The sequence below is a fragment of the Danio rerio genome, chromosome 2 (assembly GCF_052040795.2).
Source record: "Danio rerio strain M-AB ecotype USA chromosome 2, GRCz13ab, whole genome shotgun sequence".
NCBI lineage: Eukaryota > Metazoa > Chordata > Actinopteri > Cypriniformes > Danionidae > Danio > Danio rerio.
Genome location: NC_141022.1, coordinates 20,124,057 through 20,148,551, shown reverse-complemented (window position 1 = coordinate 20,148,551; position 24,495 = coordinate 20,124,057). Strand labels below are relative to the sequence as shown.

The following is a 24,495-nucleotide window of genomic DNA, read 5'->3' as shown; positions in this document are numbered from 1 at the left end:
AAAAGTAATGTGTTCCTTTGAGTTATCAAAATAAGATAACTTTAGTTGTTGACACCAAGAGACAAATCTTATATAATATAAAGGGCCCTATCATATACCTGTCCAAATACATGTGTGGCGTGATTTGTTGCTTTTGTCAGACCATTGCAACAATAATTTTCACGTTTTGCACAATGTTGTTTAAATAGCAAACCCATTTGCAACACTTTGTAGACTCATGGGTGTGCTGGTCTATAAAGGAGGTGTGTTGAGGCGCATTGTTAGAGCATTGCTATTTTGAGGAACTGAAACAGACTGCGCCATTGATCAAGTAAAATCTGGTCTAAAGTCCTGGGCAGAGCGCGTTAGTTAGAGCGCCTATGTGTTCCAAATACTTACTCGTTGATTAATACACACAGGGTGTACAGCAATACACATATCTTTACATATGAAAAAATAAAGGATTAAAATGTTACAAAAATGTATTGTTTTCTTCATAAATATAAAAAACACAACTCCCATGCCTCATCTCGGGGGGATTTTTCAGTTTATTCATGACAATTTGCATTTATATAATGATAATATTAGTAGTGGTATTTTTATATGCATATTTGTATTTGTTTTAATTTTGGAGACGTATGCATTACCATATGAGACGTAAGAGCAGAACATGTGTTTGTACAGTTGAAATCAGAATTATTAAACCCCCTGAATTATTAGTGAGTTTCCACTGTTTCCTTACTCCACGAAAGTAAAGGAGTAAAGAGTAAAAGTAAAGAGAAAGTAAAGAGGCCAATGTAGGAGACTTGTTCTTTATCCTTGCGCTGCAGATGGTCTGTTTAACTGTTTTCTCGCTAGTGAATCGTTTTTCCACTTATAAAGTCCGCCATGTCAATAGCAAATGCACCAAGGCGCGATGTGACTGACTCTTAAAGGGAATTGGAGATGAGACTCTGATTTGTGTAATGCACGTTATGCTCAAAACACACCCATACCTCATTAAGAGAATAAGCACAACCCAGTTAAACCATGCGTTGCGGTGCAGACTGTATTTTTCCGTCCTTAAAATAGCAAAAGGGGATTCGGGCATGCTCTTAATGCTTAATGCTTTGACTTTTTGCCTAGATCAGTAAAGTAGAGCCCTAAAAACTAAAAAAAAAATAAATAAATTTGCCTGAAATGGAAGTGCAACACCACCATGTAACACTGTCAGCCATGTACTTTTTTATTTGTTTATTTAAAAACTCACAACCCTTTTTTTATTGTTCATAAAGAGTTTTTTTTTTTTTCATTTACAAACTTTTAAAACATACCTGTTGTGATTTCAGAGCTTGTTCGACAGTTGTTTGTGTTTTTATTTATTGAATTCATCTGTTTTCAATGATTTCATCTACTTTTTAAATTTTTTTTTTTACTTGATAGCACCAAAACACATTTATTTAATAAATATTAACTTTTATACGCAGGACAAAAAACGTCCTTGTTTTTTTCAGAACCTTATGAAATCAACATATAATATTGTTGTCAAGTAGTCAGAAACACTGGCCTGATTTAGTGCTTAGCAGGGTGTAATTCTGTTCTGTGAGCCAGTATGTATTTAGACAGTTTCCATCATCACCTGTTATTATTTTGTTATGCAGGTCTGTCAATATGTAACCTCATAAATAAAAGTGTTTTGCGTGCTGTAGTCCGGTATGTTGGAGCGATTTTGTCAGCATTGCAAAATACGAGATGTCTGATCCCTGATGTTCTCGTTACAGCGCAATATGGCATCCATGCGGGAGTTGGAGAAAGGACAAAAAGTGATCTGCAAGCACAAAAATGGCCGGTACTATCACTGTGAAGTGGTTGAGCTGACTAAGGCCACCTTTTATGAGGTTATATTTGATGATGGCTCATTTAGTGACAACCTCTTCCCTGAGGATATAGTGGTACGTGAAGGGTTATATGGATCAAAGCAATGGCTGCTGATCAAAAGCAGACTTCTAAAGCAATGCTTGTCTTTTATTTTTTTAGAATAGAGACTGTACGCGGCATGGTCCACCATCAGAGGGCGAAGTGGTTCAAGTACAATGGACAGATGGCCTCATCTATGGAGCCAAATTTGTATCTGACCACATCATCCCCATGTACCAGGTCAGAGGACAACAAACACACTTTGTTTGCTATTTGGGTTAGAGTTCAGCTTCAGACGTGGCAAAGTAGTGTGTGTCACAAGAGATGATGCTGACTTATGCTGACTTAATATAATAGTAAGGCTGCTTTTTTTCTGATTACGGTGTGCCTACTGTTTTTGCTGTTCTTGTCACTGACCTTCGTTGTTGTTGTTGTTGTTGCTGTTGCTGTTGCTGTTTTTGAAGTATTTATCTATGAGAAGCCATGCAATGGTTTCTAATTTTCACAACAGGTAAAATTAACCACTCCTTGCCCAAAGTAAAGACACTGTAATACATAGAATTATTATTTCTGTGTGAAAGCAACATAAAAACGAACAATTCCGGCTTTATAGATGTGATATTTGCAGTAAAAATTCAAAACATAAATTCACAGATAGAGTATATGTTAAAATTATATTAAAACATCTGTTTATATTTTCTAAAATAACTGAACACAAAGTTATGGGATCATAAAACTATCAATCTGTAAACAACTTTTATGTTTTAAATGAGGAAAATAAACATATGTTATGGATGTGACAAAAAAGTTAGCGAATTTACGGTCTACAGCACAGTTAATAGAAATTTTGTGAATTAAACTGCACAACTCAAAAGGATTAACGCTAATCAAAAAGAGTTGGCCCACTATAGAACACAAATGATTCATTTTATTTTATTTGACATATTTGAATTTATGAGGAAAAAGCTTCATTATGGATGTGACATTTCTTTGTTATGGATGTGACAGATGTGAAATTGCCACTTGTGTGACTTTGGTAAATCAAATATAATAGTTTGAAAACATTTACAGTACTGTAAAATACCAGCCTACACAAACAACATTGAAAGGGTTTCAATATTTTGGTGAAATCTTTTTTTTTCAGGGCAAGATTGACATTTGCATGAAATCACTCATCCACAGATCATGAATATGTTGTTAAATTATTATTGTTGTTATTATTATTAAGAATAATACATATATGCTTGCATAGATGCATAGATACATCTATGGCTGGTGGTCTTAGGTTTGGAGTTGGCTTTATTTTTATTTTTTCTGAAACGTCTTACTTTGAGCAAGAACACAGTATTAAAGAAATTTGTTGTGTTAGAAAAGGTTTTATATGATATAAATGCTGTTCTTTTTTGTATGCTTTTAAGCAGCAAATCAGCCTATTAGAATGAGTTTTAATGGGTTAATGATGCTGAAAATTAAGCTTTGGGATGACAGGAAAAAATTGTATAATATAAATACAGCTTTTGATAGGACCCTATTCATGCAAATCTCTAAATATTATGGTTTATAAGCCTAAGGCTAGTTTGGGTTATTCCAATAGGTCAAATTGTGATATGAAATCTTTTTTATTGATTTTAGTCAAATATTTTATGGGAGTAAGTGGGGGAAAAAGCATAAACAACTGCATCATAAAAGATGCAAAATATGTGCATTGGATGTGTAACTCGAATATTATGCCACAGAGAATAAGTCGAATTTTTTTTTTCTTCTTGCAAATCAGACAATTCCTTACTTGACTAGTTTGTCTTACAAACTATAGATGTTTTGTCAATAGTACACATACACTGATTTTCTTTTCGGCTTAGTCCCATTGTTAATCTGGGGTTGACACAGCAGAATGAATATCCAGCATATGTTTTACGCAGTGGATGCCCTTCCAGCTGCAACCCATCACTGGGAAACACCCACAAACTCATTCACACAGCTTACCCAATTCACCTATACTACTTGTTTTTGGACTTGGGGGAAAGTGGAGCACCTGGAGGAAACCCACACGAACACGGGGAGAACATGCAAAGTCCAAACAGAAATGCCAGCTGACCCAGCCGGGGCTCGAAATAGCAATCTTCTTGCTGTGAGGCGATTGTGCTACCCACTGCACCGCCATGCTGCCCCCAATAGCACACATAATGCTAAGAAATTAGTCGTACAGTGCCACTCAAAAATATTTAGTGTACAGGATGTAGTGTGACAGGAGTGCCTCATTACAGCTGCTCATCAATGGAACTACCAGAATGCTATAACTACTAGAACGGCCATAGTTGTTATTCCGACTGTTCATATAAGACTGTATTGAATGCACACACGCACATACATGCATGCATACATACATATATACACTCACCAACTACTCACTGGCTACTTTATTAGGTACACCTGTCCATCTGCTTGTTAACGCACATTTCTAATCAGCCGATCACATGGCAGCAACTCAATGCATTTAGGCATGTAGACATGGACAAGACGATCTGCTGCAGTTCAAACCGGTTGTTGGTGAGGGGCTAGTCTGAGTATTTCAGAAACTGCTGATCTACTGGGATTTTTACGCACAACCATCTCTAGGGTTCACAGAGAATGATCCGAAAAAGAGAAAATATCCAGTTAGCGGCAGTTCTGTGAGCGCAAATGCCTTGCTGATGTCAGAGGTCAGAAGAGAACAGTAACTCAAAGTACTACTGGTTACAACCGAGGTATGCAGAAGAGCATTTCTGAACGCACAATTCATCCAACCTTGAGACGGATGGGTTACAGCAGCGGAAGACCACACCGTGTGCCATTCCTTTCAGCTAAAAACTGGAAACTGTGGCTGCAATTCACACAGGATCACCAAAATTGGAGAATAGAACATTGGAAAGATGTTGCCTGGTCTGATAAGTCACGATTTCTGCTGCGACATTCGGATGGTATGGTCAACAACATGAAAGCATGGATCCCGCCTTGTATCAACGGTTCAGGCTGGTGCTGCTGGTGGTGGTGTAATGGAGTGGGGGATATTTTCTCTTCACACTTTGGACCCATTAGTACCAATTGAGCATCGTGCCAACACAACAGCCTACCCGAGTATTGTTGTTGACCATGTCCATCCCTTTATAACCACAGTGTAGCTATGCTCTGATGGCTACTTCCCAAAGGATAACGTGCCATGTCATAAAGCCTGAATCATCTCTGACTGGTTTCTTGAACATGACAATGAGTTTACTGTACTCAAATGGCCTCCACAGAAAATAATAAAACAAAAAATAAATAAAACTTGCATTAACAAAAACTTTCTTTGGTGAGTTGATTTTCAGTTTTTGTTGGCAGAAATTTGCTAGACAGCAGAGGCATGCATAATCGAAGACTCAGGAAAAAGTAGCAGATGTTAATAAATACATGCATTTTGGTAAAATGATATTGAGTACTATAGTTTTAAATAGTAGAATTCAATTAGATGAGTCATAATAATGTATACACCAATTAAAAAGTCAAAATGACTGCCTTGGTATTCTAGTGTTATTTTGTGGCACAAGTTTGAACAAAAGTCCATTTAATAATGCGGGTTTTAAAATGTCTCTATTAATTGCTCTTAAGGTTGAATTTGAAGATGACTCTCAGCTTACTGTGAAGAGGGAAGATGTGTTCAGTTTGGACGAGGAGCTGCCCAAACGTGTTAAATCCCGACTGGTGAGTATTTTTTTTTTCTTCTTTTTTCTTTTCTTTTTTTTTTTTTTAACCAGGGCTGCTTTATTAAAGGATTAATCCTATTACAAACATACTTTTCCTTGGTTTATTTTGCTACTACAGTAAGCTTACTACAGTATACCGCTACAGTCATTACCTTACCATGACACTCACCTGTCTTACCCACATGTTGTTTCAAACCCAAAAAACATTTCTTTTCATGATTTTAAAACAGATTGTCAGAGCAAGATTTCTGTCCATCTGTGGCTGGAAATGATTACTCAAATAATTTGTTACTCAAATCTAAAAATCATTGAGGAAAGTTCTAATTCAGACCAGAGAATACAGCAGAAATGAAGCTTTTGGGTTCATTTCATTTAATGCTTAATTCACTTTTCAGTGCACTCTGATTTTTTTCATGCATTTTTAATAAATTTACTAGAATAGGTTAACACTACAGCTTTTAAAGGGCCATGAAACCCCCGTTTTAGCAAGGTGTTTTCACACCTCTAGTTTGGAAAAAGTCAGGAAAGTGGGTGTGTCTATCTCTGTTTAGGGGGAGTGTCGGAGGAGGGAATGAGGGGAGGTGCATAAAAACTTGCATAAAAATGGGAGTTTGGGTTTGAACACGCACTGATTTTCACAGAGGCAAAACAAACACACAGACGCAGGGAAGAAAGACAGTGACTGTGTTTACATGGACCTCAGTAAGCGAATTATTTGCTAAATTATTAAATGGTGGACCAAAACTGCAGTTTGGCTCTTTCGTTCAGGAACATTTCATTCATGCCCCTCATGACAAAGGAGATATTTGATTCAAGGAACTGCTGGAAGCGTGTATTTTAAATGCAATGTTTGATACCGCATGGCGAATGCGAGAAAAAAAAAGCCTTTGCATTTCTCTGTTACTTAGATGCACTCGGTAGGTAGCGGCAGAAAGCTGTCATTGGTATTCCTGTCACAAGATGCGGCGAAAATCCTCCACGACGGTTATAGTTTTATTGCAGTGTTTACATGTTTACACTCGGAGAGCAGCATTACAGTGGATCTTTCAGTCTATAATATTGTAGTAATTTGACTGTCAATAGCTCAAAAAATGTGCTTTGGTGTTTTGTGACCCTTTAACATTGTGGCTGCTGCAGTTCCAAGAGCTGAGCAACATTTTAAATTGTCGATTTTTAAAAAAAAAATTTATTCAAACTGAATTAATATTAATGTCAAAAAAAACATTTTTTTTTGTTCAAGATCATATTCAATAATACATTTTCTGAAAAAAAAAAAAAACAAAACAAAGTAGTTGTTTATTTTAAGACGCCGGTCTTATATTTGTTTAGTTTAGTTAGTTTAAACTTTATTGTCCGTTCTGCTTGGCACAGAAAGGAAACTTGTTTTTAAATCTGCATTTAAAACAACAATTGCATACATACAATAGGCACAAAATAACGACAATCATCACGACAACAACATAAGTTACAAATTTTAAAACCAAATTACCCCTATATTAAGGGTGTAATGATATGTGTATTCGTATCGAACCATTCAGTACGAGACTTTCGTTCGGTTTGCAATGCGTACCGAACACATTCGATTCAAACTAATATCTAAAAAGATAAAAGAGATTAAGTACAAAATATAATGTTTTTAGTGCAACAACCCTCAACATGGCATCCCAAATGACGTGGCAGACAACATGCAGCCTTCCCCGCTGTCATGTTAAACAGTAGATCATCACTTTTGAACTCAGAATATCACTTTATTAAAGCATGTGCTTGGTACCTTCTGTGTCAGCCTGCTTTTGCTGGCTCTGCCCAAGTTGACCCAGCAACCCTGGCCCCTGACACAAAACATCTCAATAACCTGTTCACATATCACCACACCCGCCCACCTCCAAACACTTCTCCAGTCAGGCACGCGCTACACTAGCTCGCAAAATGGCTAGTAACGTAATGTAATCCCAGACATCCCAAGTCTCCCGGAAGTTTCGGGAGTCTCCCGCAAATTCATAGAGACTCGGGGATGCCTGCAAATGAATCCTAATCTTCCGGAAATCGCGCGTCTCTCCCCGGTCTTTTATTACGTCGTACACCCCTCTTCACCGCGTCCCTTCCTACTCTTCAGGTACGTTGGGCACAACTCACCCCCGCCGCTCAGGAACATTGCACACACACGCCTCCACCGCTCTTTAGAGCTGGAACAGCATTTAGACAGGCAATTCCTACAGATTCGAACAGGGCAAAACAAATCACCGAGGTGATCGGTACATTTTAGCTGTGCATTTGAGAGCTCTTAATCGGTAATGGAAAATTCGGGTTTTAAGAAAATGTTAAATGTAATAGGGCCGTTACATTATTCCTTCAAAAGCCCATTTCAGTCAGATAATTCCTGCTTTTAGATCCACTGAAATGGCAAGTGACAGTCAAATCAAGCAGATCTGTGCTGTCTGAAGAAAAGGCTAATCTTTCTGAAAAAAAAAAAAAAATTAAAAATGGGTTGAAACTGAGTTCCATATAAAAATAAATTGTTCTTCTCTTTTTATTTGTTTAACTACTACAATATAATATATCTATTTTTTATAGGAAGCTTTTTGGTTTTGAGTATAAAGAAGGATTTGTTTTATTTTAAAGATTGGGTAACCTAAAAGCGTCCAAAATTGTCTTGAAGATCCAAAATTCTTAAATTAATTTTTAACTTTATTCTCATAAACTCTTTATATAAATGTTAAATGCAAATATTGCAATGAGATCTTATTACTTGTATGATGGCAACTTAAAGGGATAGATAATGAAATTTATCTCCTCATTTACTCACTTGACTTAATCGAAAACAATGCAAGTTATTTTGTTCCGTTAAACACACAAGAAGATATTTTAATGAAAGATGGAAAGTAGTAACTATTTATTTTCATAGTGTTTGCTTTCCTACTATGGATGTCGCCAGTTGTAACCATTCTTTAAAGTAGGTTAGAACAAGTCAAGGGTGAGTAAAGGATGACAATGTTCATCTTGGGTGACCCTCCCATTTAATTTGTGCTGAAGTTGACAATCCTACACATGCACACTAGAAGGATTTGTGATTGTTCATCATCTGGACTTTCTCTCTCTAAAATGCAACATTGATAAGGTTGTTTTATATTTATTTCAGTTCAGTTAAGTTGACTTTATTGGTACCTGTAGGAGGGTTGCACAGTTTACCGGTACTATGTTAGTATTGTGTATTTATGGCTCCAAAATACTGGCCGTGCCACTGTAGTTTGTAAACGGTAGTATCGTCATTAACGGTTTATCTACAGTACATAATGGTGCATGTGGAAAAGTCACTAAAATGCTCACATGCTTGTGCAACTATAGACCATTTTATTTGAATAGTCTGTGGAGCCTTTTAAGGTTGCAAACTGTGTAGAGTTCACACATTTTATGGTAGCCTATTGCATGTTTTCTAGCGCTTCAGATCGAATCTAAATCAGTTAATCAGTTAAAACAGTTCTGCTCCTGTTAATATGATTAAGTAGCTACAACAACTGTGACAATCTCTTACTGTGCATTCATCAAAGGTCGCTCTGGCTGCCCTGGTGACAATAGCCCCTTTCAAACAGTGATACAGGTAAATATCCGGATAATTTCCGGAACGACTTTACCGGTATATTCAAAAAAGCGATGTTTACACAGGCGAGGACGTTACAGAAATTTTCCGGAAAAGAGCATTCACACATCCATTCCAAAATACCGGTAAATTCTGACATCATTCACCACAAATGAGCTTTAAACGGCTGCGCTTGTATTTGTAAACATTTGACTAAATTACAAACTCTGTGGATGATCAGTATTGTGAACAACTTTCGCAGGATCACTTTCGCATGTCGAGATGTTCATAACATGTGTTTGTGCAGGCGCTCACAGGCTGTTTCACAGGCACACGCAAAGCTTGAAGGTAAACAAACAACGGCTTATCATAAGCATCTCATCGATGATTATTTACACAGTTGGCATTAAGAAGAACATAAACGTGATCTGACTAACTTCTAGCAGCTAAATGTGTCTGGAAAAATATTCAAAGGCTTTTATTCTCATAAACCGCGCGGACGTAAATGCGTCTGACTGTTGTGATTGGCTAAAGCAGACGTCTCACGTCAGCACGTTCTAGACGTGCACGCGCTTATTCCGGCAATCTTACTTCTGCATTCACACAGCGCAGCATTCCGGCAAATTGCCGGTAATGTTACAACTTCTCTTTTTCAGAAAATAGCCAGAAAGAATTTACCGGTATTTTCAAAAAGGACCTGTTCACACATACAAGCTTTCCGGAAAATTGCCGGTAATTTTCTGGAAAGGTCTGTATGTGTTAAAGGGGCTAATGCTATGTGCCTTCAGCTCCGGTGGCGAGAGCGTCAAAATTCGCTACATTGATCTTGAATTTAAAGGGGCCGTTGCAGCTTATCAGTTGCATTCCTGCATGAAACAAGCTTTTTAGCGTGAAAATGTTGCAGACTTCTTATCAAATTCATTTAACAATGAAAGATCAAGTTGCATGTGGTGTGGCTTTACTCCACTTAATTATCCAATGTGTCCATATGTCTGAAGTGTCCTGAAGCAGCAATAATATTTTGTACTGTCGCACGAGATTTCAGTTTTTTAAAGATAAATATATATATATATATATATATATATATATATATATATATATATATATATATATATAACATTAATGCACATCAGTAACTCGCCAATAACTTATTTTATGTATGTTTCTGTAAGAAAACATTGTAAATAATTGAAAATCTGGCGACCGCAATAATCAAACCCTTGGGAACAACTGTGGTTGGAACCAAAGTTCACAGGTATGTGTTCTCTAAACTCCTCTCAAGTGGTGGACTTCTACATTCTGATTGCTTGCCGCCGAACTGCGTCATAGCTCATTACCATAAAGTTAACTTGATTTTAACTCTCCTCGACATCCACACCGCCGAAGACGCACCACGCTGCTCCTTGCCATTTATCGCCGCCGACTCTCATTGAAAATTATGACTTTTGGCTACTTTGCTGCTCTCGCCGCTTTCAGTGTGAACGTAAGGTTAAAAAGAGCAACTCACAAAGTGAAATTTTGAATTAATTACATGAAAATAGATACTGAAAACATTTAAACAATTGTTGGAAAAATGCTAATTTTTTTATTAATGCAGATTTTATTTGGTAAAATTTGTGTCTCTATTTTAATGTATTTGTTGTTGGTCTGTTATTTACAAAATAAACAAAAAGAACGAATACATTTTAGGTGAAGGGAATCAATAATTCAATTTAAGTAGGCCTATTATAACATATAGTATTTCTGACAATTTTCTTTATTTCATGGATTTGAGTTATGAGTTACAGTATGGCAATACTACTTGGTATTAGGATACTTTAGCTGGTATAGTGTCGTAACATGAATTAATGTTATCACGACAACCCTAACCCGTAGGTAGTTTTTACACATATACACATCCCTATACCCACATATAAAAATTGCATATAAAAGACATTTAAAAAAAGTACTTTATAAAATATGACAATTTATTCAGAGTGACAATAGATGATGGGACAAAGCTATTCCTGTAACATGTTTTCCTAAGAAAAAAGCATCTGAAACCCTCGACCAAAAGGGAGTAGGTTAAACTCAGAAAGAGGATGAGAGCTACAGCTACTAATGGGCAATCCTTAAAAGCTGCCAACTATATACAGGGATTCCTTACTCAACGGCTATTCGCCAATCAACCTGCTAGATTACCTAATATCTTGGCTCAGTGTATTCCTGTTTTTAAAGGACAGACTTTCAAACCATTCCACCAGAGCGAAGGATAGACAAGACTCAATTAAAGCACAATAGAAAAACAGTAAGCATATCGGGGCCAATGTGAAAACGTCATAGTTTCCTGAGACAAAAAGGCATTGATGCCCCTTCACAGCTATATTAATTAAAACTAGAATTCCAGATTTCTTTTAGTGCACTCCCTCAAAAGTGCTCACCATGAACAGCTGTCTGTTGTATTTGCTGTTCTCAGTTGATGATATTGCCTTTGGTTTCTGTTCTCCATTTCTTTTCCATTTGTGAAATGCTTGCTACTTCAGAATTTATGAAAGTAATAAGGGAAAAGAGGATATTTCAAAGGGTATTATTATTATTATTATTATTATTATTATTAATATTATTATTATTATTGTTGTTGTTGTTATTTGATGTTGTTGTTTTTGAGGAGACTGGCCTTGTGGATAGTTCCTATAACTGCGTTTTTTAGGGGCAAAAGACCCTAGAGTGTTGAAATCTAAGCCGTACAAAAACAATTTAAAGAGCATGTATAAACATGGAAAATCAAGTGGTATGCATGAAGTATTTGATGAAATTTGATCATGCTCACACTAGCTATGTTTCTATCCATAGTTGCACATTTTCTAGAACACAGTTTCCATTCCATGTGATCAAGAAAAAAGAAATAATTTCCTGGGAAACTAGCTCTATATATGAATAAACAATAATAGGAATTTGATATAGTTATGGTATGCTGAGAGACCACAGTAAAACAGTTAACAGAAAAACAGTAAATAGGTTGCATGTCAAAGGGGAGACAGTGCTTGATGCTTGTGAAAACCATTATGTAGGGCAGGAGGTAACAATTAAATAATTTTGAGGGTGGAATTTTGCTAAGGTGTTTGCAAAACTATTGTAACAACATTTGAGATGAAATCAGTTTTTTGTCCAGTTATTCAATCTCATCATCAGTTGTGGCAAACTTGAATGCATATCAAACGATTGGTTTAGTAAACAAGTTTCTATTGTAGCTCATTTAGTTATTTTCTTATCGTTAAAAAAGTGTATCCTACTCAGTTGTGTACACAAGTATTTTGTGTGTGTTCGTTTTCAAAATGTATGCACGTTTTTTTCTTTCTTTTATTATTACTATTTTATTACACTCCATAATCTGAACTGTACATAAAAGCAGGTGGACGGGATAGGAACTATGACTGCTTAATGTGGATTTCACTATATATATATAAATGTAAATGTATGGCTTTAGATGGATATAGATGGATGTACAGTATGAATATAGATGGATGTATTGATATAGGTAGATGGATGGATGAATATATAAATAAACAAGAGAGAGAGAGATAGATAAAGAGATATAGGGATAAAGATGGATGGATTGATATAGATGGATAGAGATAGATATGGATAGATGGTAGGAGATATATATGGATGGATGGGTGGATATAGAAATGGATGGATGGATGGATGGATATAGATAGATGGGTGGTTGAATATAGATATAAATGGATTGCTGGATAGAGATATAGAAGGATGGGTGGGTGGGTAGATAGAGATCGATATAGATGGATGGATATAGATATAAATTGTAGGATGGATATAGATATGGGTGGATGGATGGATAGATATAGAAGGATATAGATATGGATGGATATGGATATAAATGATGGATGGATATAGATGATTGATGGATGGAGATAGATATGGATTGATGGGCGGAGGTAGATATGGATTGATGGATAGGATAGATAAATGGATAGAGGTAGATATAAATGGATGGCTGAATGGAGATAGATATAGATTGATGGATGAATATGGATTTAAATTGTAGGATAGATATAGATATGGATGGATGGATGGAGATAGATATAGATGGATGGATACGGATTTAAATTGTAGGATAGATATAGATATGGATGGATGGATGAAGATAGATATAGATATGTATGGCTGGATGGAGATGGATTTAAATGGATGGATATGGATATAAATTGTAGGATAGATATAGATATGGATGGATATGTAAATAATATGGATATTGATGGATATAGATATGGGTGTGTGTGTGTGTGTGTGTGTATATATATATATATATATATATATATATATATATATATATATATATATATATATATATATATATATATATATATATACACACACAATTTAATCTTAAATCATGATTTGATTTGATGGGTAATATATTTGGTAAAAACTGTCCTAAATTTGTTTTATATCTTTTCTTTTTTTCAGTCTGTGGCATCAGACATGCGCTTCAAAGGAGTGTTTGTGGAGAAGGAAGTGAAGCAGGACTCAAAAAGACAGCGAGTGATCAACTCCCGTTACAGAGAAGACTACATTGAACCGGCCATCTACAGAGCAATCTTGGAGTAACTCAATCCACAAACAATATCTTTAAAACAAAAACCAATTCACCAATAACACGGCAAACAGAGAAACAGGCTGGAGCAGACACATCGTCACATGATCGGACAACGGCAAATACAATTCTACCGCTGCGCCTTTTGTTTTTAAAACCATCAAGATCAACTTTTTAGGCCGAGTATGAATTCGGACAGCACAGATGAGAGTCTCAGAGATGAAATGCTAGGAATGTCTTGTGTAAGAGTGTTTGTTTGTTCGCACAGCACACAAGCGGTTCGGGATCAGCGGGTGGCGGTGGACGGCTCTCGGACTCCTACTATCTTTAGTCAGGTGGCAGTAATGTTTTTTAATCACCTCCCTGCAGACCCACCGGCTGACCGAGCATCAACAAACCTTTAGATGGTCCGACCGATCTGCGGTCAGCATGGATGATGCGTCACCCCGCTGACCTTTTTTATCGGTCTGAAAGTGCTTGGCAATATCAAAACCTCATGGATGTACCTAGTCTTTATTAGTACGAGCAGCTCTCATGTGTGATCTACTGTAAACATGAGACGTCGTAGAGAGATAGCTTTATACTCTCACGGTTAGGTGCATACAGCAGCTTTAGTTTTATTTAATTTATTCTTTTGTTGAAGTGTGAGGAACGGCCGTTTCCTTGTTGAGCATCAGTTCTGTTTGTAAACCGATCTATTTATATGTTGAAGGCAGGTTTTTTCCTACTTTTTCTACTCTTAGTTGGTTAAACTGGTGCACTTATCCACATGTTTGTTTCTGTTTTCCTTCAGTTGTGAGTTTTTTAATCATGGTACTTAAGGCAGGGAAGGCAACATCTCTAAGTGCCCTGTTAAGAGGGCGCCTAAAGAAGTGCCTCGTTCAAATCATTATTTAAAATAATGTGTTTTTTTTTTTTTTTGTGGAGATTGCTTTAGTTGTTTAGCATTACAGACCCTTCAGTTGTCTTGTGTGATAGGCATTACACTCCTTTGTCTTGGATTATAGATCCATTGTTAATTTAAGGCTACAAAAAAAAACTTTATTTTTAAATTAAAAGCAATGTCTCCTTTTCCCTGAACGTTTGCTGCTTGTTTTATTTTAGCGTCTTGTTATATCACGGCCCACAAACACTCCTTTTACGATTCATTTGAGGGCATTCAAGTATGTGTTCATCTTAAGCCTGTTTTATACTGTTTCTGTTGCTCTGCAGTAACACTTCCGAAACTTTAGTTGGCAGAGAGCTGCTTATGTTCCTCTGTGTCGAGTTTCTTCTCTGGTGTTTGTTTTTCTGAACGCTTCCTTAATGTACAAGTGGTTCAAACTCACTCATTTTGAGGCTGGAATCAACAACTTTAATCACAAGGTAAACACAAAACAAAACGTTCCATCAGCAGCTCTTTCACTTGACTCAACACTTGTAAACAATCGCTCCATCTGGCTCGCGCGTCTCTCAGTCCCGCCCACACACTCATCATCACTAGCAAGCCGACCAGTCACAAGGCTTGCGCTACACATTGTTGCGACATGTAGTTACATTTTTTTAAGAGGTGCGCGTCAGCTACGACGAGGCCTACGCATCCATGTGTAGGCTGTGCAGTAGCATACACGTGCGCTTGACGCAGAAGTATAAATCAACCTGAAGGTTAACGTTAATGTCTGCATTTATCGGGTGGTGAAACGTTGCATATCAGAATCTTTGATATGTGGTATGTTCATGCTGCAGCCGGTGATCAATAAGATTAGCTGAGCACAGGCGAAGGGGAGATGAATACAGAGCCGTCAAGCCAGATACTTCGGGGCTCAAAGTTGCGGCAGTAATTATCATTTATTTATTTATTTTATTTATAACAATAAAAGATTTACAGTACAAATAAAACAGTATACAGTCTCTACAAACTATAGTACATTTCTAAACAAAAAGGGAATTATGAATTAATTGTATAACAAATGCATGAGAGAAATTAGGGGAAACGAAAGGGGAATATAAACATAAAAACGAATAGACCTATTAAATACAAAGTAATAAGCACAAATTCTCAGAGTTTAGACATCACTCTTTAGGCTAATACTTCTTGTTCTGAATATGCTAAAAAGGGTTTACTTTTATTTACATTAATAGATATAAAACTTTCCAACTTTTGCTTTTTTTTTTTTTAGAAAGAGGGTCATTTGACTCCTCAAACTTATTGGGAATTTCACAAGAAAAAATAATGGCGTGGTAACTTTTATTCTTTCCTGAGTTATTTACAAGTTTTGACCACTTATAAAAGGTTCAATGTGCTGTGTGTGTTGGATTGTCAATGCAACCCTCTTCTCCTACTTTTCACACACTGATAGCAACACCGCAGGAGAAATGCCAGCACAGGCTTCCAGTATCCTTTGTTTCAGGTGCTGCACATCTTGTATTTGGTTGTTGCCCAATTGTGCAATATCAGTGTCGTCATCACTGCTCCTGCAGTCGCTCTTCAGATGCTGCACCGGCTGAATCAATTATCTGATTTCAGAGCGCTGTAATGATACTTTGATGTTACACGTGTCAGTCATGTGCCGCAGCTCTGCATGTAGTCGAACACAACTATATTCACTGTCATTTTGTGTGCCAGAAAGTAATAACTATTGTAAATAGCACTGACAGATACCCTGCCTGTCCAAAACAAAAGTCACACAAACTAATATTTTGTTGGACCACCTTTAGCTTTGATTTTTGAAGTGTTTTAAAAAATCAGATCATGTGACTAAAGCAATTCAAAGCATTGGTCGTTTCAGAAGCATTTCGAGACCTGGCGAACCTGCGTTTGACTGACCGGGTCAGATAAATACCTCTACCTCTTGTAGCCTATTGGACCAAGAGTGTGCACATTGTAAAGGCTAATTTATACTTCTGCGTTGAGTGGTCGGCTTAGCCCACAGTGCATGCCTTGGGTGTTGTCGTGCGTTTATACTTCTATGTGCTGTTTGTGTTGCTCTGCAATAACTCTTTCGAAACACTAGTCGGCAGTAAGTGTTTATGTTCCTTATTGTGTAGTTTCTTGGCTGGTGTTTTGTTTTTTCTGAACGCTACCAAGTGACTCAAACTCGCTCATTTTGAGGTGGGAACCGTCGTGCAACAACTTTAATCATAAGGTAAACACAAAACAAAACTTGCCACCTGGAGCTCCTTCTCGGTAATCGACACTTGTACACTCGTTCCATCGGATTCCCAGAGCTCTGGGTCCCGCTTGCACTCGTCAGCACTACCAAGCTGACCAATCACAGAGCTTGCGCTACGCATCGTTGCGACATGTAGTTAAATTTTTTTGAGAGGTGCCCGTACAAATACTCTGAAACTATGTCTTGATATATTTTAATAACGTTACTTTTTTGACCAAAACAAGACATTGTTTGTTTTAACATCAGACCAATGTTAAAACAAAACACGTTACAAGAACAGAGCATTTAGAAATAAATTCGAACCCATTAGTTCTGCATGCGAGTAAGGAACTCTCATCGCTCCACTAAATGACTTGAAGCCTCAATTCTACATTTTCTTTGCTGAAACTGTTCCAGAGCAATACATAAAAATGACACTAAGTATAAAGACGTGTTTCGAAACGTTTCGACACATTTGCTTCGACTGTTTCAGTGTTTCTTAAAGCCTTGCTTTGCCCATCAGTACTTTCACGATACTTTTCAATGTCATAATATTTATTCCTGTCCAGAGTTGCTTACATTTTTCACCAAGATCTCATGTTTATTATGATGATTCTTCATCACATTTTAAAGTTTCTCAATAGAGTTAAGGTCTGGACTTATTCTCCCTGTCATGTCCCATTCTCCCTGAACCACTCTTTCACACTTAAAGCCCGATAAATCCTGGCATTGTTATTCTAGAATATCCAGGGAACAAAAAAACCATAGTAACCCAGTCATTCAGTATCTTTAGGTAATCAGTTGACCTCAATTGTTAGGCACATAATGTTACCGAACCCGTACCTGACCAACTGCAGCGCTCTATCACTGTGCTGTCCCCACAGGCTGGTATGTTAAGCATTAGGGATGGGTGCATCCACCTCTCCTCTTACCACGCCATCACTCTGGAGGGAAATCAGACTACATGACCTTTTTATTTTGCTTCGTAGTCCAATTGTTATGCTCTCTTGAAAATCAGTCTTTTTTCCCTGATAGCCTCACTGGTAAGTGCTTTCCTTAAGGCTACACAGCTCTTTAGTCCCACTCTCTTGAGTTCCCTTCATATTTGAAATGCTCTCATTTTCACTGTTAATACAGCTGTGAGTTCTTCACTGTTAAACAAGTCTGGCTTCAACACAACTCATGTTGTCCTAGCACAAATAGACTAAGTTAACTTAATACGTTGTTACAAATTTAAGTTGATTGAATATAAAACAATCAAGTAGTCCTCCAAAAAACTTAAGAATTGCGTTGGTTCAACTTTAAATAAGTAATTTGAACAAGCAGCAACAGTCATTTGAGTGTTTTGCTGTTTTTGTTGATTGCCAGACATGACTGATTGCTGAACTTGATCATCTGAGTTATGATTATTATTATTATGATGATCATTATTTGCAACCACTTTTCTCCTCAAAAATAATGGATCCACAGCATCTCTCCAGCTTTTAATAATGTGTTGGGCAGTTTTAAACCCAATTTTAGTTGTCTCCTTGGATGTTTTTGGATGCTTGATGCGTACTTCGACCTTTCTAAAACAGATTAACATCATTTTCACAACCACAGGAAGTCTTTTGGCATGTTATTTACAGTAGATGGCTATTTAATTTACAAATTAGGAGCTTCACCCTGCATCTTTTAGGATTAAGTAACGTAATTGATCATGAAGTTAATATCCAATGGGAGACTTTTCTCTACTTAGTTAAATTCAGGTAGATGCGCATAACATGCATTTGGCCCGCACCAAGTCAGTTAGTTTTATACTAGATTAGATTGTTATATTAGTTTATCATTTAAAAATTAGAACTATTTATGTCACAAAAGCTCATGTATTCTTTTCATGAGCCGTGTGTTGACGCCCTAGTGTTGTATAGGTTAGACAACTGATTTATGGGCTTTTGGAAGCTTCAAAACAAAAGCCGCCATCCAACGGCATTATATACAGCTGGGAAGAGCCAGAATAAAAATGTTAAATGACATCTGACAGAAAAAAAAGTCCTATGCATTGAGGATGGCTGAAGGTGAGTAAATTATGGATGTAATTAACCTTTTTGTGTGAACCATCCCTTTAAATATCTTCAAAATGACCAGAGCCTTTAAAAATTGCTGCTGTTTATAAATCAGCGTCAGTGACCTTTGCGAATGCTCAGTCTTGGTCAAATAGATTAAATAGAGAAAACAAAGCTTCACAGTTTAGATTTTTGATTTAATTTTGATTAATTTTTATCTGTTTTTTATATTTTTGTATTTGCTGTTCGTACTTTACCCATTTTGCAATGAAATGGTCAATTTAAAATAAATATTTTATTTTTTTAATTTTTAACTGATAAATGGAATGATCAGGAAACACTGCTATCCAATTTTTCAGGCATTTAACCAAACATTAAAAGAAGCCTCTGACTACAGGATCAAATTGGACCGAAAACTGGAAAATCCAATCTAACTTAATTAAGGGGATGCAGCTGAAAAACAGCAGAAGGCCAATTCTATTGGAATTAATGGAACCTGTAACAGTGGCTGTGGTGATTTTATAACCTCTTATCAGTGGCATATCAAAACCACTATAAAACATTATGGAAAATATTCCAGAACATTATTAAAATCCTTTAATTGAACAGTTGGGCACATAAAAGCATACTTAACCCTTATGTACTGTTAAGGATGTTTTCATCCACACGGGGATAAACTATCAGCAAATTTATTTTGACATTTATTTTAACAAAATGCTTTGAAATACAAAAAAATAAAAATCAATACATTCTGGGCAAATTTACCTCCCTTTTGTTATGTTTTGTTATGTTCAGGATGAAAACATCCATTAAATTAAACTTTAATGGTCGTTTAATTTTTAGGATGGGGAATTTTTTTTTGCCTTTTTTTTTTTTTTTTTTGCATAAATCTGTTAATTAACCTCAGTCCTGATCAAAACCACTAAATTGTTTTGAAAGTCATGGGATTTTAACTCTTTAATTGCCACATTTCTAAATGACCTCTCTGATTTGGTAAAAAAAAAAAAAAAAAGTGTTTTCAATATAAAAAGTAATTGTGGACTGGATTTTTAATTTTTTTTTTTTTACTTTTATTGAAGTCTTGGACATGTGAAACAACAATGCCTTTGATGCATTGTTTTTGATGATTTTATTTCTAATTTACTGTTGGTGGCTGTTTTTGCTCCACTGACTTCCATTATAACCACATTTTTTGATTGCAAAACCAACCAGTTGGCATCATTAACCATTTGCATAGGCCTGTGCAAAAAAAACTTAGTTTCTAGATTTTATATGGAGTATAACAGCAGATTAAAGTGTGTAGAGTGACCTTCATGCCTTGATGTGTACCTTTATGAAAATCAAAATATGCAACTCAGCTCTCAGAACTACATGGAGTAAATAAAAACAAGAACTGTGTGTTTCTACATCATCAAATGTGGTTATGTTGGAAGTCTGTGGGGCAAAAACAGTACCATCAGTAAATTAGGGAGAAAAAGCAAAAATGTAACAATGCATGACTACTTTTTATATTGAAAATATATATATATATATATATATGTATGTGTGTGTATATATATATATATATATATATATATATATATATATATATATATATATATATATATATATATATATATATATATACCCCCCATCAAATCAGTGACATCATTTGAGAACCTGGCAATTAGACAATTAAAATCCTGTGATTTTCTAGACAATTTAGTCTTAGACTGAGGGTACTTAACAGATTTGTGGCAAAATTTACAGCAGTTTAATTCAGTGGATGGTTTCACCCCTAACATAACAATAGGGCAGTCAATTTGAACAGTGCTTAAGGGTTAAATATAGTGTGGGCCAAAAGCAATAATATTTACTGTAGTACTGCACTGTTAATACTGCAGTATTAACTACTAGGCATGGGATGATAACCGTTTTCAGGGTATACAATGTGCTTTAAAATGTGCTTTAAGGACAACAGAGTAAATATTTTGGAGTGGCCATCACAAAGCCCCAAACCTAATCCTATGGAAAATGTGTGGGCAGAGCTGAAAAAGCTTGTGCGAGCAAGACAGCCTACAAATCTCACTCAGTTACACCAGTTCTGTCAGGAGGAATGGGCCAAAACTATCGTGAGAAGCTTGTGGAAGGATACCCAAAACATTTGACCAAAGTTATACAGTTTAAAAGCAAAGCTAAAAAAATAGCAAGGAAATGTATGTAAACTCTTGACTATCTAGAACAGGGGTGGCCAACCCTGTTTCTGGAGAGCCAACTTCCTGCAGATTTCAGTTGCTACCCATATGAAACACACCTGAACCAATTAATTAGGACCTGAACACCACATGATAATTACAGGCAGGTGTGTTTGATATGGGTTGCAACTGAAATCTGCAGGAAGGTGGCTCTCCAGGAACAGGGTTGCCCACCCCTGATCTAGAAATTAATAACAAAATTCTCAGAAAAGAAATTCTGTCATTATTCTGGCATTTAGCAAATGTAAATCATTTAGCTAATCGTAACCGACCTAAAATGGTAAATTTTTAGTATAATTTACCATCAGAAATATGGTAATGTAAACTTAATGTTATTGTTAATGGTAATGTAGAAATAGTGTAAACTTCTGGTTTCAACTGTATATAGTAATTCCCACTCATATATAGAAGTAAACTGCTAAACAGACCAATTTCCAAGAATCTTTAAGTGATACCAGTACAAGTTTTGATGAAGGCTATCAAGAACAACTATTTGTTTACCTCAAAGTATGTACATTTATCATGCACTGTTCAGTGATGGATCGCCCAATGTTACCGGAAAGGTGTGTCTGAAAATACTTCTCTGGTCAGTTCATGCATTTCAAGTCATAATGCAATTATTTTTTTTAAATGTCAGCTCAAAATATGGATAAAATCTGCCACCTGCTGACGAAGTTTAATTCATTTATTTACATAGCGTGAAATCTGTATGGAAATCATTCTTTTCTGAGTATTTTGATGTTGCCCTGGGCTGTTCAAATGTAGCTTGCAGGGGTGTAAAAGAGCTAATGAAGTAAACGTGTTATTCTGAGGCTGCTCTTCAAGTTAACTAGGCTTGGAATATTCCTGGGAGAGATTCCCGAGAGACGGATGAGTTACCCGCTTCGGCTAATTAGGATAGTTATGCAAAGTAATAATAGAATTTGTGACCGGGTCAAATGCTGAAAGATCCTATCAAGAGGATGTTTTATGTGTTTGTCTCTCTGCATTAGTCTGCACTTCCTAATAAAAGCGCCAGCTAGATTGTAACATCTGAGTGCTGTTGAAGTCATATCCTGTTTGTACATGCTGAGTATTTACTTTAAGATGACACATGTCAGAGTCACCTGTATTATTATCTGTTTGACTTTGATAATTTTGTTTGTGTTCCTCACAGAGCTTAGGCATCATTAGGCATCCGTTTCTATGGGTCACCATATTGGAACATTCAAAGCTGACGTGTGAGGCAACCTCTATGTGTGAGCATCCGTATATTCAGTGGACTATATACAGAGGTAAACGGTTGGGTTTTACCACTTTTGAATACATTCAACTGATCTCTTGGTCTCGTGGAAGCTGACAGTCAGACTATTAGCATCTGGCTAAAAAATGAGTAAAGGGTTTTGAGACTTTTCCTATTTAAAGCTAGACTCTTCTGTAGATATATCATGTACCAACAAACAACAAAAAATTGCTATTTTCTTTTAGGATTGTTTTGAGACACAAGGCTGGGGAAGGTTACTGAAAAAAAAATCTACTGCTCTGAAATTTCCAATAAGCACATTGGCCTCCATCATCTGAAAGTGGAAGATGGTTGGAACCACCAGGAATCTTCCTAAAGCTGTCCGGCCATCTAAGCTGATAGATCAAGGAGAAAGGCCTTACTCAGGGAGGTGATCAATAACCCGATGGTCACTCTGTTCAAGCTCCAGCATTCTTCTGTGGAAAGAGGAGAACCTTATCAGGCCTGTATGGTAGAGTGGCCAGACAGAAGCTACTTCCCGCCTGGAATTTGCTAAAAGGCATCTGAAGGACTCTCAGACCATAAGAAACAAAATTCTCCATAAAGACTGAAATTGAACTCTATGGAGTGAATGCCAGGCGTAACGTTTGGAGAAAACCAGGGACCGCTCATCACCAGGCTAATACCATGCCTGTAGTGAAGCATGGTGGTGGCAGCATCATGCTGTGGGGATGGTTTTCAGCAGCAGGAACTGGATGATTAGTCAGGATAGAGGGAAAGATGAAGGCAGCAATTTACAGAAACATCCCGATTGAAAACTGCTCCTGACCTCAGACTGGGGCGATGGTTCATCTTCGTGAAGGACAATGACCCAAAGCACACAGCCAAAATATCAATGGAGTGACTTCACAACAACTCTGTGAATGTTCTTGAGTGGCCCAGTCAGTGCCCAGAACTTAATCCTATTGAATATCTCTGGAGACATCTAAAAATGGCTGTACACCGTCGCTTCCCATCCAACCAGATGGAGCTTAAGAGATACTGCAAAGAGGAATGGGCGAAAATTCCCAAAGACAAGTGTGTCAAGGCTTTGGCATCATGTTCAATAAGACTTGAGTCTGTAATTACCGCCAAAGGTGCATCAACAAAGTATTGAGCAAAGGCTGTGAGTACTTATGTACATCTGATTTTTCAGGGTTTCAAAAAATCTTTTTTTCACATTGTCATTATGGGGTATTGTTTGTAGAATTTGGAGGAAATAAATGAATTTAATCAATTTTAAAATAAGGCTGTAACATAAAAAAGTGGAAAAAGTGACGCGCTATGAATACCTTCTGGATGCACTTTATTACATAGATTCTAACTGGTGGTTTAAGTCTTGGGCGTGGTGCTGGGTGGTATTTTCAGGAGCTGCATAATATTATGGCAGACCCACAGGTCAGCTGAATGGATTTCAGCAGCACATGAACATGTTATAAACTGTTCAACTCTGGGGGAGTTGTAAAAAACATTTAGTGATTTCCAAAAATGTTAGTGTTCAATTAAGCAGTTAAATGTGTTAATGCAACATTAAGAAGATTTAAAAACTATATAAACACATTCTTACAGTTTCCTTACACTGGCTGCCTGTTAAGGTCTGTATTGATTATAAAATATTGCTTCTTACCTTTAAAGCTTTTAATAATCTAGCTCCTGTTTATCTAACCAACCTTCTGTCTTGCTACAATCCATCCCACTCTTTAAGATTTCAAAGCTCAAGGCTTCTGGTAGTACCCAGAATAGCAAGGTCTACTAAAGGAGGTTGAGCCTTTTCATTTATGGCTCCTAAACTCTGGAATAGCCTTCCTGATATTGTCTGAGGCTAAAAACTAGATTAAATACCTATCTTTTTATTAAAGCAAGCACTCAATGCATCACATAAGGTATGATGATTGAGTGTGCTCCACGCAGGTGAGTTGGCTTGACAACTTGCCTGTCTTAGTGCACCAGACATTTTGTTAGAAATACTCGTATACATTACATGTTTGTTTATAGCTGCTACTTTCATTTATTACACTTCATTTTTGCATCTCGTGTTTAAATATACTTCGAACAGCAA

At 36.7% G+C, this 24,495-nt stretch overlaps 1 protein-coding gene and 1 long non-coding RNA gene across 2 annotated transcripts in view; both read left to right on the top strand.

Moving 5' to 3' along the window:
* Window positions 1–14,845, top strand: part of kdm4ab (lysine (K)-specific demethylase 4A, genome duplicate b) — a 41,847-nt gene extending 27,002 nt beyond the window's left edge. The window contains exons 19-22 of the mRNA XM_087240645.1: window positions 1,740–1,910; window positions 1,996–2,115; window positions 5,500–5,592; window positions 13,639–14,845. Of these exons, the coding sequence (XP_087096771.1) occupies window positions 1,740–1,910; window positions 1,996–2,115; window positions 5,500–5,592; window positions 13,639–13,779 (525 nt within the window). The 3' untranslated portion in view covers window positions 13,780–14,845. The remainder of the gene's footprint in view (window positions 1–1,739; window positions 1,911–1,995; window positions 2,116–5,499; window positions 5,593–13,638) is intronic.
* Window positions 14,846–22,209: 7,364 nt separating this feature from the next.
* LOC141378033 (uncharacterized) lies at window positions 22,210–24,013 on the top strand. The gene is made up of 3 exons (XR_015478376.1): window positions 22,210–22,232; window positions 22,332–22,449; window positions 22,643–24,013. It is a non-coding gene; the product is annotated as an uncharacterized LOC141378033 (long non-coding RNA).
* The last annotated feature ends 482 nt before the right edge of the window (window positions 24,014–24,495 follow it).